At 37.8% G+C, this 15367-nt stretch overlaps 1 protein-coding gene across 2 annotated transcripts; it reads right to left on the bottom strand.

Annotated features, from left to right (window-relative positions):
* Positions 1 to 292: 292 nt before the first annotated feature.
* Positions 293 to 10411, bottom strand: LOC18430474 (DEAD box RNA helicase family protein). Of its 2 annotated transcripts, none has more exons than XM_011623705.3 (7): positions 9174 to 10411; positions 8508 to 8720; positions 7751 to 7819; positions 6330 to 6617; positions 3471 to 3821; positions 2458 to 2735; positions 293 to 1541 (listed from the first exon to the last, which is right to left on the bottom strand). In XM_011623705.3, exons 1-7 carry the CDS (start codon positions 9639 to 9641, stop codon positions 662 to 664), a joined length of 2547 nt encoding a protein of 848 aa, XP_011622007.1. In that variant the 5' UTR covers positions 9642 to 10411; the 3' UTR covers positions 293 to 661. The 2 variants fall into 2 exon arrangements, with proteins under 2 accessions (XP_011622007.1, XP_006840690.2); XM_006840627.4 differs by having other exon boundaries at positions 8508 to 8726.
* Positions 10412 to 15367: the final 4956 nt, after the last annotated feature.

Consider the following 15367-nt stretch of genomic DNA (forward strand, 5'->3'; position numbering starts at 1 on the left):
TGCAGAGATTCGTGGGCAAGTGAGAATGGATCACCAATAGGGGAGAGAGATGCGCCAAGGATAGAGAGGGGCTTATTTTGTTCCTACATCTTCCCACATCAGGCCAACCTGCAAATTAGGACAACTGAATTTACATTTCCCCACTGATGAGAAAATTGGGTGTAACGGACGGGATACATATTTCTTTTCTTTTTTGTGGCTTAAATAGAGAAATAATTCCTTTTAGCCTCAAAATTTAGTCCAAAAACTAGAAATATATGATTCCCAAAGGAAAATATCATAAGAAAAAAGATTTCCAAGGATCCAAGACAGGCCGGTTCACCCGAGTCTTTATGTAAGGCAATGACAAATATGAGAGGAACAGTAATTCTTCTACCAATTACATATATGTGTTATAAAGACATAAACCATCTGTCCACCCCATTCCTTCCCCCAAACTTCGAGAACTCCAAAGCTCAGGAAATATCAAAAATTACAACTTCATCCCAAAACGAAAAAAAAAGGGTTTTGAGATCCAAAATCATTTAGCTGGGTCAGATTCCAGCCAAGCAAGATCAGAATTCAATGAAAAGAAGCAAGCCAGAGAGTTAAGAAACTATATCAGATAAGGACTCTATGCAAAATCAAGCTAATCAGATGAGAATCTGAAGCTCGGAAGAGCTCAGGCAACTGCCTCCGACTCCAGTCCTGGAACCACAGGCACCACCTCTGGCAAATCATCATCCACTGCATCCCCACCATGGAAAGAACCCTCCGCATAAGGAGGTGAATCCTGCCACCCATCACCCCCCCTCACCTGTCCAACATCATCATCACATGCCGGTGAAGACCCTAAACCATCCTTCCTTGTCGCCCCTAATCCATCCCCATTTGGAGGTGACTGTGCCCTTTCCATATCCCTTCTAACAAAGAGAGGAGTGCCATCTTTCCTTGAAGGCGGAGATGACCTTTCCCTGATGTCCCCCCCAACACCACCTCCATACCTATTGCCACCACCAAAACCCCCCCTCTCATGGCTCCTGCTCCGACTCCTACTCCTACTCCTACTCCTACTCCTCGACTTACTACTATTGTTATAACCACTGCTACCGCCACCCCACGCACTGCGGGACCTGCCTGGGCTTCTGCTACGGCTGCGGCTCCTACTTCGGCCTTGGCCCCATTCATGTCGACCCCGACTGCTACCTCCCTCGTTATGTGACCTGTCTGACCAAGCTGGTGGGCCCCGCCCTCCACTTCCACCACGATGATCACTACGTCCGCCTCCACCCCTGTTGCCAGGTCCACCTCCACCACGAGAATTGTCAGACCACCGGTTGCGCTTGCCGAGGTGGGAAGAAGCACGGGAAGCCATGTTGCGGATGTCAGGAGGGACACGCTGGCCGGCACCCTCAAGGACCTTGATGAGGTCAGACGCGTACTTGGCATCCTGGTCAGAGAAGAAGGTGTATGAAATACCTGTGGCTCCTGCACGGCCTGTGCGACCAATACGGTGCACGTAGTCCTCGACGCCTGTAGGGAAGTCATAGTTGATCACCACCCTGCACAAACAGTAATAGTGAGAAGCAATTCATTCTCTTATTTCAAAACTCGATATCTCTCTCATATTTGGCCAGGTTAGACCCTAACCATCCTAAACTATGGAATTTTTCAAATTTACACTATTTGACCTTAAAAATCCAAGTGTCCAATAGAGTTAAGACAAAATCCAGACCTAATTCTAGGGTTTTAGAACATTAACATGGCTTAAAAATAGAGATAAAACCAAGGCATTAAAAACAGGGTTATGCCATTATGACAACCAAGGGTTACTATCCAGGTGACTGTTGTAACAGACTTACAAATACTATCATTTTTGTCAAAATTGAATGATAGTATCATGACTTACAAATACTATCATTTTCATTTACAAAATTGAATCAATATACAGTAGACTCCATGCTAGAACAATCTATACTTCAAAGAAATGGCTATAATTTCTGTTTTGGAAATCCCTTCTCCTGCAAGTGTAGGTCCTTATCTACAGAAGTATTAGCTGAAACAGCAAATCCCGCTTCACAACAACAGTTGTAATTGTTGAAACCACATCTTTTAAAACCTTGTATGTCATCATTAGTTTTGGTCCTTTCAGCAGATAAGAACAGTCAAAATCAGATAAAACCTCACATCATCAATCACGTTCTTGTTTCCCATTTTCTAACACCTCTCCTTATTTCAGTTTCAAATTCTCAAAACCAAGACGAAATACAAAATAAATGAATCACATACCTAAGCCGTTTAAATCATGTAACAAAAGTACACACTTGTCCCCAAACAATATTTACAGGAATGTATAAATATAAAACCACATTTCAATTTCTATCAGTCATATGGTCCAACATTGGGATCAGAGAGTGAATAACCCGGACTAAATGCTATAATTTCCCTAGAAATAAAAAGAATGTCCATTTATCTCACCTGATATCTTTAATATCAAGACCCCTAGCAGCAACATCCGTGGCCACAAGGATAGGAGATTTGCCATTGCGAAATTGGTTAAGGACCCAATCTCTCTCCCCCTGAGACTTGTCTCCATGTATGGCTGCAGCACCAAACTGACGGGAGATTGAGCGAGCGAGTTGATCGCACATCCTCTTTGTTGAGCAGAAGATAATGACCTTCGAACCTGGCTCTTGCGAACGCAGGATCTGCTCTAGCCGCCTCTGCTTGTCCATGGGCATCACCACTTCCACATACTACAGCACCAAATCACATTATTCCAACATTAGAAAACACAAAAAAAAAAAACGGGCGTAATTGTTGTCAGAAAACCAAGAAAAAGATCCTCATAAGGTACATCAAAGAAAATGCATTTCAATGTAGCTTACATGGGTCTTGAATAGGGATTAGGGGGCAGGGTTGTACACTACAAAAGAATCAAATATTGAAGTGAGTTTCTGCCAGAAGAAACGCATAGACCGTCGCGCTCTCCCTCTAGAATGGAAAAAAGGATTCTCTTTCATTATGTTCTCCCTTTTGTAGTCATTATAGTCATATTGTACAAGTACTCATAGTTCAGGAGTAGAAAAAGGGCACTTCTAAGATATAAACTCTCTCTCTCTCTCTCTCTCTCTCTCTCTCTCTCTCTCTCTCTCTCTCTCTCTCTCTCTCTCTCTCTCTCTCTCTCTCTCTCTCTCTCTCAGTATGTGCGCCATTTTGTAGTCTTAGGTGGTCCCCATATTACGAAAACAGAGAAAAACAGGTCTTTTTTGTTTAGGAGTGTGTTTAGGCTGAGGTTTGGCAATATATGTGGGTGCCTACACTAGGCTCTCCTGTAACTGCAGGGGGCCAGGCTGGGACACTCATCACTCTTAATTTGGATAAAAAATAAAATAAAAAATAGAAAAATAAACCGAGGTATGGAAATAAAAAAGGATGTCCAGACAGGCCCTAATGAATGTATAAATGCATGCACGTGGATATGAAGTTACCTGAGTGATAGATTTGTTTGCAGCAAGCTCGTCCATGTTTCCTATATTAACCTGGATGGGACGTGCCAGTAAGTCGGCAGCAATCTTACGAACCTCTTTGGGCCATGTTGCAGTGTACATGAGTGTCTGTCGGCGTGGGGGTATTTCCTTAACAATTTTTCGAATCTGGGGCTCAAAACCCATATCAAGCATACGGTCTGCCTCATCAAGTACCAAGTATGATACCTGCTTCAGGCTCACCCTCCTCATCTCTAGTATGTCATTTAGTCGCCCTGGTGTTGCAACAACGATGTCCACGCCCCTGTCCACATCCTTCAGCTGAGGGCCCTTGGGAGCTCCCCCATATAAACACTATAAAACAAAGCCCATATCAATATGTAAAAGGGTTACACAAATCCTTGTACTTTCAAATGGCAGAGGGAGATGGGGCAAGCAGAAGACCAAAACTAGCAGGAATCACATGGCTGTCACAATCACCTATTTTTTTGAGAATGACTTCCTCTCACAATCACTTATTTTATGGCTGTTTTAATCAGTTAGAGAAATACAAGCTCACGTTTGATTGGTTAACTAATAACATAGTATCACTATTGATTAGTTAACAGAAAAACATAATATCCTACATTTTTGCTAAGAGCATACATATAAATAGCCTAGTCTGCAGTAGTTGAATTTCAGATCATTTCTGCAAAACATAATATCATACATTTAAGCATGGAAAAAGTTTATATAAGGATGCTATCTTATAATGTAGAACAACGGATGCCCCTCAAAAATCCATCGAAAAAGGTAGTTTTAATGTTGAAAAACCCTTTGATTGAAAAATAAAAAGATTTTAAGCCTCAGAGATAGTGCATTTTACAACATATCATCTACACCGTCCATTTTCAAGATTTCATATGTTTATCTACATGATTTTAACCATTTTTGAAATTTAAAATTTTATAATTAGATATAAAAATAGATTTTGAGATAATCCTAAAAACATTTTACATCAAAATTATATACCATGATAAAATTTGAACGTGCACCTTACCTCTACACCTACGGATGCATCCGTATGCATAACACGGAATCAAAATTCAAATGCAAATTTCTAGATTTATTGATTATTTAACAAGGTACCTAGTAATGTATTTTGCAGTAAGTGGCAACCAGAATTTTCAACTTCAACTTAAGCCCTGCAGGTATCAATGGTAAGTACTTAACCAGTTCATCACTCTCCTCGCGAAATTAAAAATGGTTTTTCAACAAGGCATCAAAGCACATTGCTCTCTAGGAGCTCAAGGTCTACATCACAGAGACACATTTTTGAGCTAGAAGATGCAATATCTTTCTTTCGTCATCAAAAGATGCATGAAAGGCACATTCAAATATTGGTTTAGTTTCTCAGTTTGATTGATCCCGATGTTGAAAGGGTTTTTCAATAAAGCATCTAAGTATATGGTGCTCTAAAAGCAGAACTTCCAAATATCAAAGACTCTTTCCTACTTAGAAGATGCAGTTCCTCATTTTGTCCTCAAAATAAGCATGAGAAACACATACTACATATAGATCTTTTTTTAATGGTTAATTTTATTCATCATGTATTGCAATGAAAGTAAGGAATTATTCACATATTAGGGTCACCTTTGGACTTTTGTATGTTGCAATATTATATTGTGTTGTGCCCATTATGATCTAGTTAGCCACACATCTAGCACTCAATACACCGAGTCCAATGCTAGGGGAGGGCTGTCAAAGACATCGGTCCAAATAATACGGGAGCCCCGCGTAATCGTACTTAACATATGGTGTCCAGAATTAAAGCTTATATAAATAATATAGAACTTCAAATCTTTTCACCTAAAACTTCTGGCATTGTCCGGAAGGGATTGGTGCACGATTCCTAAAAGGTAGGAATCTCAATTCCAAATCGATGGGACATCATTTCCAACAAAATAGGAACCGCAATTCCTATTCTATTGACTCGCAATTTTGGATGGCATTGATCTATGTGGATTGATATGCAACTCCAAAAAGTTAGGAAACTCGATTCCAAATTGATTGCATACTGATTCCAACAAGATATGAAACATGTTGGATCGCGATTCCAATATGCTAAAGATTCACACAAGTGATTTGCGTAGTACGGACAACGATTCCAACTATATGAATCATCTCACACCCACAATTCCGTGATTCTGATTTCTAAAACAATTCAGAATCACAGACATTTCCAACAACTATACACAAAAAGTCAACAATAATTTTAACTCAAAACAAGGAATCATTCAATATGCCAATAGCTTATAGAATTTTGTATATGACACAGTTGATGAGATGAACCACAACGAGGTTGATCTTCACCATTGGGACGTATAGCCAATCTCACCATGTGGTTTATCTCCAACGACCAACATCAGGAATAGACAGTAGAAGTTGAGGAATGCCATCAACATACTCCACTGCAATATGGTGTACTTTCCCTTTGCAATAACTCCATGTGTTTTAAACTAACCTTCCTTATTTAGATTACATCAAAGACAATATGATTGTAGAGTTCCTACATCAGATGTGAAACGCATTAAAAGAATAATTGTGGTGTGATCCTCATCATGGATGCTTCTCTATGCTTTCAAAAGGTCACACAAAGCACTATTACATCCGAAGAAAGTGAGCATTCCAGACAATTCTAATAGTTTTGCCAGCAAAACCACAACAATAAAAGAAACTGCCCTTTTTAGGGAAAAAATAAACTACATGTGCATGTTCTATAATGCCAAAGGAACACAAGTAATCCACGAAAAGATGCATTCTATGAATAATGAATGTTTAAGCATGTGAGAAAGCGTATCAAGCAAGAGGAAGAAGACCAACCGTGCATGTGATTTTGGATGAACGACCAAACTTCACAACTTCATCTTGGATCTGTGTTGCAAGCTCCCTCGTTGGAGATAGCACCAACACAACAGGGCCCATTCGTGGATCAATCCGCATTCCAGGATCCATTCGCAAGCGTTTCAAGTGAATGAAGGCTGGGATTAGGTAACCCAGGGTCTTCCCTGACCCTGTCTTAGCAATGGCTACTATGTCCCGACCTTTAAGGGCTACTGGCCATGTCTGTGCCTGTATTGGTGTGGGAGAGGAAAATCCGGCATGCTGTACCTGAATGAAAGACTCCCCCCTCAATAACTAATCCATATCAACAGCATGGATTCCCACGAAAGATGGCGAAAATCTCCCTGGTTTTAAAAGAGATGATAGCATTTTGCAGATAACAGTTTTTGTTCAGCTTTAGGGAAGGACCAATATGTCATGTCTAGGAAAAGGGGCAACTTCCAAGTAAAACTAAAGCAATTGGATTTCAGAAACACAAAAATCATTGTCCAAATGTCTAGCATTCCCAAAATTGGTGTAAAAACAAACATTTACCAACATTGAACATTACATTTCACAAGCCCTCTGGGTAGAGCACAAAAAAGAAAAAAAAAATGACTGAAGGTGGGGAGAACATGAAAAGAAATCCATAAGTTTGAATAGAAAAGATATAGCTTATTCCAGTAATCTGGCCAATAGAATTGTAATCCGGAAACGAAAACTTACAGCCAAGTTAGAATAAGAAAGGTAAGGAGAGAAGGAAAAACCATCCACACCTTCAAAGGGCATTTTAGTGCATCTCAAAAACACAGAAAGGTTCTTGCCATTTATTAAAACCCGAGGAGATTTTTGCCATCCTCGCATGCTTAACACCAGTTGTCATTCCCATCTCAAAACTAATGAAGCAAACCAGCTCCAGAAGAAGCACATCCCCACCAACAAAAGTAGAGATGGTATCCGCTTGCTGCTCTAGCAAGCTGGAGGAGTAAGGGGCTTCTTCTTTGAAGCAGTCTGAACCATCGGTGCAGCCCTTGCCACAAACTGAGAGATTCGGAAAGCCCTTGGTCCGCCACCATACAAAAACGGGCGCTCCGAATACATCAAAGCCGCCGCCCAAATGTAAGGCGGGAAACAGCACCACAGCGTACGACAATAGCTCCTCTCCGGAGCTAATATCGCACCTGCGACAACAAAATTGAAGATGGAAAGTGGGCATGAGTTTCAAGTTCAATATTTGAAGCTCAAGTAATTGCAGAAACCCACAAACCAACATACAAGAATCAATTATGTTAAGAGTGCACTTACAGCATACCGAAAGCTTTGGTTCTACATTTTCTATCATATAGTTGGCTATAACATTCACAAACTTCAATAAAAGGAATGCAGAAGAGTAACCAAAATACAATTGTGACAAAGCATACCTCTTTCAGGATCTCAGAAGGGAAACCAGTAGATTCAAATGTCATGAAAGGTGCCGGTACATTGTCTCCCTAAGCAATTCCATTAGTAAAAGTCATAAGTTAACAGCTTCAATATGTGACTATCAAGATAAAGAGGAAACCTTTTCTTAAAATTTGAAAGCAAAGAATTTTGAAAACGTAATACAGAAAACTGATTCACATTTGCATCAAAGTAACCCCATCCATTTCATTCATTTCATGAACTACAGCCCATGCATAATCAACTTGCAAATCTCAAAATTAGACACATTCATAACATTTTGTTGATAAGACATATTCACAACTTTTAAGCACAAATCCAACTTTCAATATTGTAAAGGTGCTCATCACCACCAAACTAACATCAGATTGGAATAGCTAATCCCTAGCGTTCTTTGCCGTTGTACAAATGTTTGAGAGTGCTTTGTTCAACAAGCAAAGCCCTCTTATTTTTCTTTGACACTACAAAAAGAGCACCCTAAAAAATTTGAAGTCCTAGCACAAGTGGAGGCAAGTCATATCAAAGCCCTAAAAAATGAGGGCTTCTTCCTGTTGCAAAGCTCCCCTACCCAGAGTCAAACATTTCAAGTTTAGACATAGTTTCTTCAATAAATTGTATTCTCAATTAGTTTCATTGAGTTTTCAAAGAATTTTTTCCAATTTAATAGCAAATCCACATAGGAAACTTCAAATAGAAACCAATAATAAAATGAATGTGACTAAATTTTTACATGCATACCATAACAGTTATCTCATGCTGACGACGGTAACCCTCATGAGTAAGAGAACTTGTATCTCTTGTAGATGATCTCATTGGTTGGTTATTAGAGTATGCTTGAGAACTGGGCCCATGAGCATACATATTATGCGCCACATGTCCCATAGCAGAACTCGATCCATTGGAAGGGACAGATGGTCCATTTTGTTGATGAACTCCCCCATGCCTCATCACCTGATGCTGAAACACCAAAGATATGAGATTGCAGAGATGAAACTAAATAAACATAAAAGTTACATCATTAGAAGCACAGAAGCCATGTCAGTAGATGAACATATTTACAATCAACAGCAACCAACATAACCATCATTTTCTAAAGTACTATTATCTCTGTGGAGCCCAACATCATCAAACATCAAAACCAACAATGATCCAGATCTCAAATGCCCATTTTAATTGCATGCATCCGACCCCATATGCTACATGCTTTACAAATATATGCATGAATCAAAACATGGAAAAAGAAAGAAAAAGCATCAAAAATATGCAACCACCACAAATCAGCCTATACCCAACGTATGATAAATGCTTTTCTGAGAAAATAACAATAGATTCAGCAATTTTTCTAATATTGTTGAGTAAAAAAATGCAAATTCAAACATTTAAGTTCTATAAATCTTCGTTCACCTGCTGGTTCCGAGCCATTGGAATTGCAGCAAGCTTCGGTTGATGCCCCATCATCATGCCAGGATCCATACCACCATTACGTCGCCCATCATCCCCAGCCCTTCTATCATTCCCGTTACTTCCCATCACACCCTGACCCACCATCATCTGTTGTCCATGACCAGATGGGGCACCACCCACCGATTGCGGCCCATAATCCGATGATCCACCACCCATCTGTTGATTTGGTGGCCCTGATTGTTGCTGAACCAATGAGACCGGGATAGAGGCGATCTTTGGGGCACCTTGAGGTGGAGGCCCTGATGGTAATGGAGGAGCTGGAGCCACTGGTCTTTCATATTGGGTCACATTGGTTTCAGGGTTCCAATAATACAAATAACCGGTGCTACCATCAACCAGGCCTCGCCATGGCTTTGGGAGGGTTGGATCTTCAGGTGCATAGCGTGGACCAGCAGAAGCAGTTGCCATTTTCCAATTGCTCGACCAACAAGCACAGAGGTGACCAACAAGCACAGAGGTAAACGGACAAAAGGAAAAACCCAAATGAATTTGGTGGCTTCTTTGAGGAAGTGGAAAGTATGATAGAAAATTTGCACAGAGAACCTGGATACTGCAATTTGATATGGCTTCAAAACTTTTAAAAACCAAATTTTACAAGGCTCCTGTGACAAACTGCCACGAACCTTAGACAACACAGGAATTAAGATCCACAAAAGCTTCAAATCGCAAGGAACTAATACCAGGGAAACCTATAACCTGGGTATTACAACACCAGAAGTTTCAAATCCTAGAGATCTTAGGTTTCTGCAACCAACACTTGAGATCTGGGAAACAAAGAACTGAGGATTTCCCAAAAGAGCCAAAACCTAGATCATGCAGGATTGAGGGTTCCCCAAAAAAAAAATGACTCGTAACGACGCAACTCCTGGAAAGAAAAACCCTGAACTCTCCAAATACAAGAGCTTTATCCAAGCTAAAAATCCTTGCACCGCAGATTCTTAGAAACCCTAGATGATCATCAAGCCACGCTCTCCATCCTTCAACCACGCAACGCTTAGGGTTTCTAAGCCTTCTGAGAACCAAATGAAATGGAAGAAGGCTTCACCCTAAAACCTAGAGCGCTCCAGATTAGGGCTTCAAAGGGGAGATAGAAAGCGCAAGGCTAGAAAGAGAAACAGGAGACAACCAGAAATGAACCCTTTCTCTCTCTCTCGTAATTCCCTTCAACTGCAGGGAACGGGGCGAAACTTTAGGGTTTAGGAGCTATTTATAGAGAAGGGGAATGAGCTAGGTTCAAACCCTAGGGTTAGATTCCAAACCGTAGTTTGAAAAATCAGGTTAAACAGGGGAGCCTTGTAAAGTCAGGATTAATAGGGGACGCATGAAATTTTAAAAATAAGGAAAGGAAAATCTGGAAAAAAGTAGAGCCGGCAATACGCTGGTTATGTTAGTGTGTTCATACATATGAGTATTTTTTTAGAATATGTTTGAATACATGAAAATATATTGTCTGTGAAATATATTATCAGCGTAATACATTATCGTAAATGAATTGTTACTGTTTGAGTAGTATTTAGATGCAACTTAAAAAACACATTAATATTATTTAGAAAGAAGTATGGGAAATGCGTTACCAACCTTTTGCCAGCACTTGCCTATAAACAATCACTTCTTTTTTTATTTTTGTTACAATAAGTTATTATTTTTTCTTTTTTGTCACAAAATTCCACTCAAATGTAGAATTAAAGCCATCATTACATCATTCCAAAAAGATTTTCTAATGATAACATCATCACCATTTTAAAAAGATTTTCTAATAATAACTTGTATCATTATAAAGTCAAGATGGCACCATTTCCTATTTATTTGTAATGCTTTGGCACTTACAAGGAATCACATGTCTTCTAAAATGATTAGACTTTGATTTCAACATGATAAGTCATTGGAATAATATGATTGGAATAACATCATTTTATTGTGATAAACCTTATTTTTATTTATATTTTTATAGAAGTATTTTAAATGTCTCTATACAATTTTAAATAAACAATAAAATTATGATACCAAATTCAAAATCTTTATAGTAGATTAGTAAACAATAAGGTTTGATAATTGCAGTAAAAAATTTTGAGGCATTGGAGAAGACTAAAGAGATATCTTATTTCAATTTAGCGTTTACTAATATCTTATGAGAATTATATTATGTGAAATTTTTATTATGATTATGTAGGGCTTATCAAGATTCTCTTGCTTCTCTCTTCAAGTTAGCAGCAGCTACTCTCCCAGTTGGGATTTTTTAAGCGGGCGATAGGTAAACAGAGACTAGCACAAAAGATTTCTCAAATATTACCCTTAGTGTAATTGATTTTTCATCTCTTCTCAAATATTACCCTTAGTGTAATTGATTTTTCATCTCTCACCATAGGTAATGGGTTTCGTTATTTTTGGAAAAATCTCATGTAATCTCTTTCCATTTCTTTATTATTAAAGTGTATCTAAACAGTATAAATGTCATATCCTTGTAATTTATTATGATTAAATAGATTTATACCTACCGAAATGGGCCTTTAAGAGAAAATACATAATAATACTATTTACTTTTGATACAAGATGGTCTCTTGACCATTAGATGTGAAATTGAGTGGATGTATTAATTTCATGTACTAAGCTCAAAGTTCAAAAGAAATTTTCTCGAACTTCATAATACCTCTATGTACCAAAGATAAATGATATCGTTCTATACAATCCTATTTTCTTAAAGGTGCAATTTCTATAGAGCCAAAGCTCTAAACAATCAAATTAGAGCCCACCTATAAATAGTGTAGAGCAATGTGATTTCAATGCTACAAATATTTATTTAGAATTAAAATATACATTTCTCTTTAATTATAAAATTGGGAAGATTACATAAATATTCGTTATATTTTTCGTTATTACGAAAATACTAGAAACTTTCCATTATTACACAGATATTTGTTTTTTCAACTTCATAACACTTTTTTTAAATAAAAAATGAAACTGCCCATTTTTTGTTTTTCAAAAATCGAAATTTTTTAAATTTTAGTTTTAAAATAATTGAATTTTTTAAATATCAATATTATGTATCAAATATTTACACTTGGGTTTGAATTGGCTTTTTGGTTATCTTGCATGCGTCTATTCTTTAACGTCAAGGGTTTGAGTCCGTCCCATATATGCAATCTAATTTTTTTCAACCACATGCAATCTTATTTTTTTAATAAAAAATGGATATTTTTTATTTTATTAAAAAGAAAAAAATAAAAAAATAAAAAATAAAACCCATCATAGAATTGGAGGGCCATACCCAATCTAATTTTTTTCAATGCCCCGCAAGGAATGAGCAGGATTTGATACCAAAACCAGCTTTTACCCATACACTATTTGAGTAGTAGTGATAGAAATAGGTATCATGTTATACATGTACCTTATTTTATTATTATTTATTTTTTTAATGTACCAATTTACAAGCGGTAAAATTCGGTTTTTCGAAACTAAAATTTGTTAAAAAAAAATCGGTTTTTCAAAAACTAAAAATAGGCAAATTCGTCTTTTTTTAAAAAATGTGTTATGAAGTTGAAAAAACGAACATTTGGATAATAATAAAAGTTTCAAATATTTTCGTAATAACAAGAAATATAATGAATATTTACATAATTTTTTCTATAAAATTTAAAGCTTATAGTGTAGATCGAGCAAATCTATGAAAACTTGAACAACTTAAAAATTGACAGTCCAAAATGCCTTACAAGATGCACTATTTCCAAAACTTGAAATTCATTTTTTTCTCAAGTCAATGCATCTTGATGTCGATATCGAGATGATCAATTTGAGGATATTTGAGCATCAAAACAATCTCTTCTAATGAAATTTTTGAGGTACGCTCTAATTTGATTGTTTAGAGCTTAAGCTCTATATAAACTTTTCCCTTTTCTTAATGTCCTCGATATTTTTAAACATTATACCTTTATCTTATGGGAAAGTATACAATGAGATCATTTACCTTTGGTACAAGGTGGTCACATTAATTTTGACCATTAGATGTGAAATTGGGTGGCAACAATTATTCAATTGACCAAGTTTAAACTTCAAGAGATATTTTCTCGAACTTTGTGACACATCTAAGCTTTCAAATATCACATCGGATGGTTGTATGTAATTGTGACCACCTTGTATCAAAGATAAATGGTCTTATTGAGTAAAATCATTTTTCCTATTGATAAGGCAAGGTAAAGTTGAAATTATTGATAGAAATAAAAATATTTTTTAACTATAATAGATAGTGACATCATCATATCACTCTCATGAAACAAAAATAGCTTATTAATCACTAATAAATGCCACACGTATCTCACGAAACAAAAATAGCTTATTAACCACTGGTAAATGCCACACGTATACCATGAAATGAAATGATACGACTTTTCCTTCTATTTTCTTTAGTACACCAGAGTGGACCATGGAACATCGTTCCCCCTTTCCTTGAAACTTAAGTAGACCTAAACAAGCTTACAAGCATATAAAAACTCCCTTTCCCTTGAATCTTACATTGACATGAACAACCTTACAAGCATATAAAAACTTAGGATGTATAAGTGCATATGGCGTTCTCATGTGGCCGAATCTTCCATGCGCACTTGGGCTGAGCAATCACTAGATCAGTATTTTTTTTTTTTTGGTATAAATTAGAGTTTTTTTGGGTAATTATAATAAGGAAAATTGTTTCATGCTGGTTGAACCGTATTTCTATATATGCGTTCCATAAAGAGTAAAGCATTCATCTTAAAGATGAATGCAAGTAGGTGTTCAAATTATTATTTATAATTTTTAAAATTTATTTATTTATTCATATTCATGATCTCCATGATAGGGATTACATGTCATTAAAAATTAAGTCAAAAATCTATCTCAAAAATAGAGTTATTAAAAGACCTGCATTTCTACATATGCGACCTTGGCCACATAGAAACCGGGACCTTATAAAATTTTCATTAACTTAAAATATTTGAATTGGACTGGGTTGTGAACTTCCATTTTTTTTTTTTTTTTCGGGTGAGTCAATGGGGATTGGCCCCTACTTTGTAATATAAATTAGATTTTAAGTTACCAAACACAGATTCCACAATCCAAATATTGGATAGTCTATTTAAGTTTCAAACAATAATTTTTCAGGTAAATAATAGTTTTTATTTTTTGAGGTTGATTTACATCATAAAATCCCGGCTCCTAAAAGTTCTCCTCATCAAGGCATTACTATGGTGAGTGTACAAGGATATGTTCCTCCAATAGCATGTAATCCTTGTTTCCATGGAAAAGGAAAAAAAAGAAAAGAATTTTCTTTTCGGGATTGTATAGTATGAGATCATTTATCTCTATTACAAGGATGTCACAATTGTTACTAGCCATGAAATGCCGAATTGAATGGCTTGGGGTGAGTCACAATGTTCGATAATTTTTTTTTGAATTTTGAGTCTAGTCAATAAAACACTAACTGCCACTCGATTGGAAATCTGGCGGACAAGAATGATTGTGACCTCTTTGTATTAAAAGTAAAAGACATAGTTTCTATGGGTCAATGTAGAAATAAGTCACCTATTAAAAATCTATTTTTTAGATGGATTCTTTGTAAGGACCTAGACTATCTCGACCGATTGAGTTGAGTACACGGCGAGATGAATAGAGGGTGGGCCGCATGGCGATTGAAGGAGAGAAGAGTCACGTGGCGATGGTGTTCGCGGTGAAGGGAGGCGCGTGGCGAAGGGAGGAGCGTAGTAGGAGTGGTCGCGGGGCGGTAGGTGCTGGGTGAGGTCGCGCGGCGGTAGGCGTTAGGTGAGGTCGCACGGCGATAGGCGCAGTGGAGGCGCACGGCGAAGAGGGAGCGCGCAAGGCAAAGCAAAGGACACACGGCGCGGCAAAAGGAAGAAGCGCGCAGTATGATGAAGGGCGCACGACACCCACAAGTGGTAACGCCGCGCCAAGAATGGGCTATCGCCTGCTGGTCACTGCCACCCGAGTTCCTTGCATGCATGAGTTGTAAGTGCCACTTGGAGAGTGCATGCTGACTTGAAGCCACGTGTCCAGATGTTTAAGCCTTTTAGCACCACTTGGACAAGCCACCCTGCTTTCAAGAATACTTAAGCCTATTCCCTCTCTCACGCCACTCATTTTCGCCTTCA

This window comes from Amborella trichopoda, chromosome 3, assembly GCF_054954075.1.
Source record: "Amborella trichopoda isolate Santa Cruz 75 chromosome 3, AtrichopodaSantaCruz75HAP2 v2.0, whole genome shotgun sequence".
NCBI classification, from domain to species: Eukaryota; Viridiplantae; Streptophyta; class Magnoliopsida; order Amborellales; family Amborellaceae; genus Amborella; species Amborella trichopoda.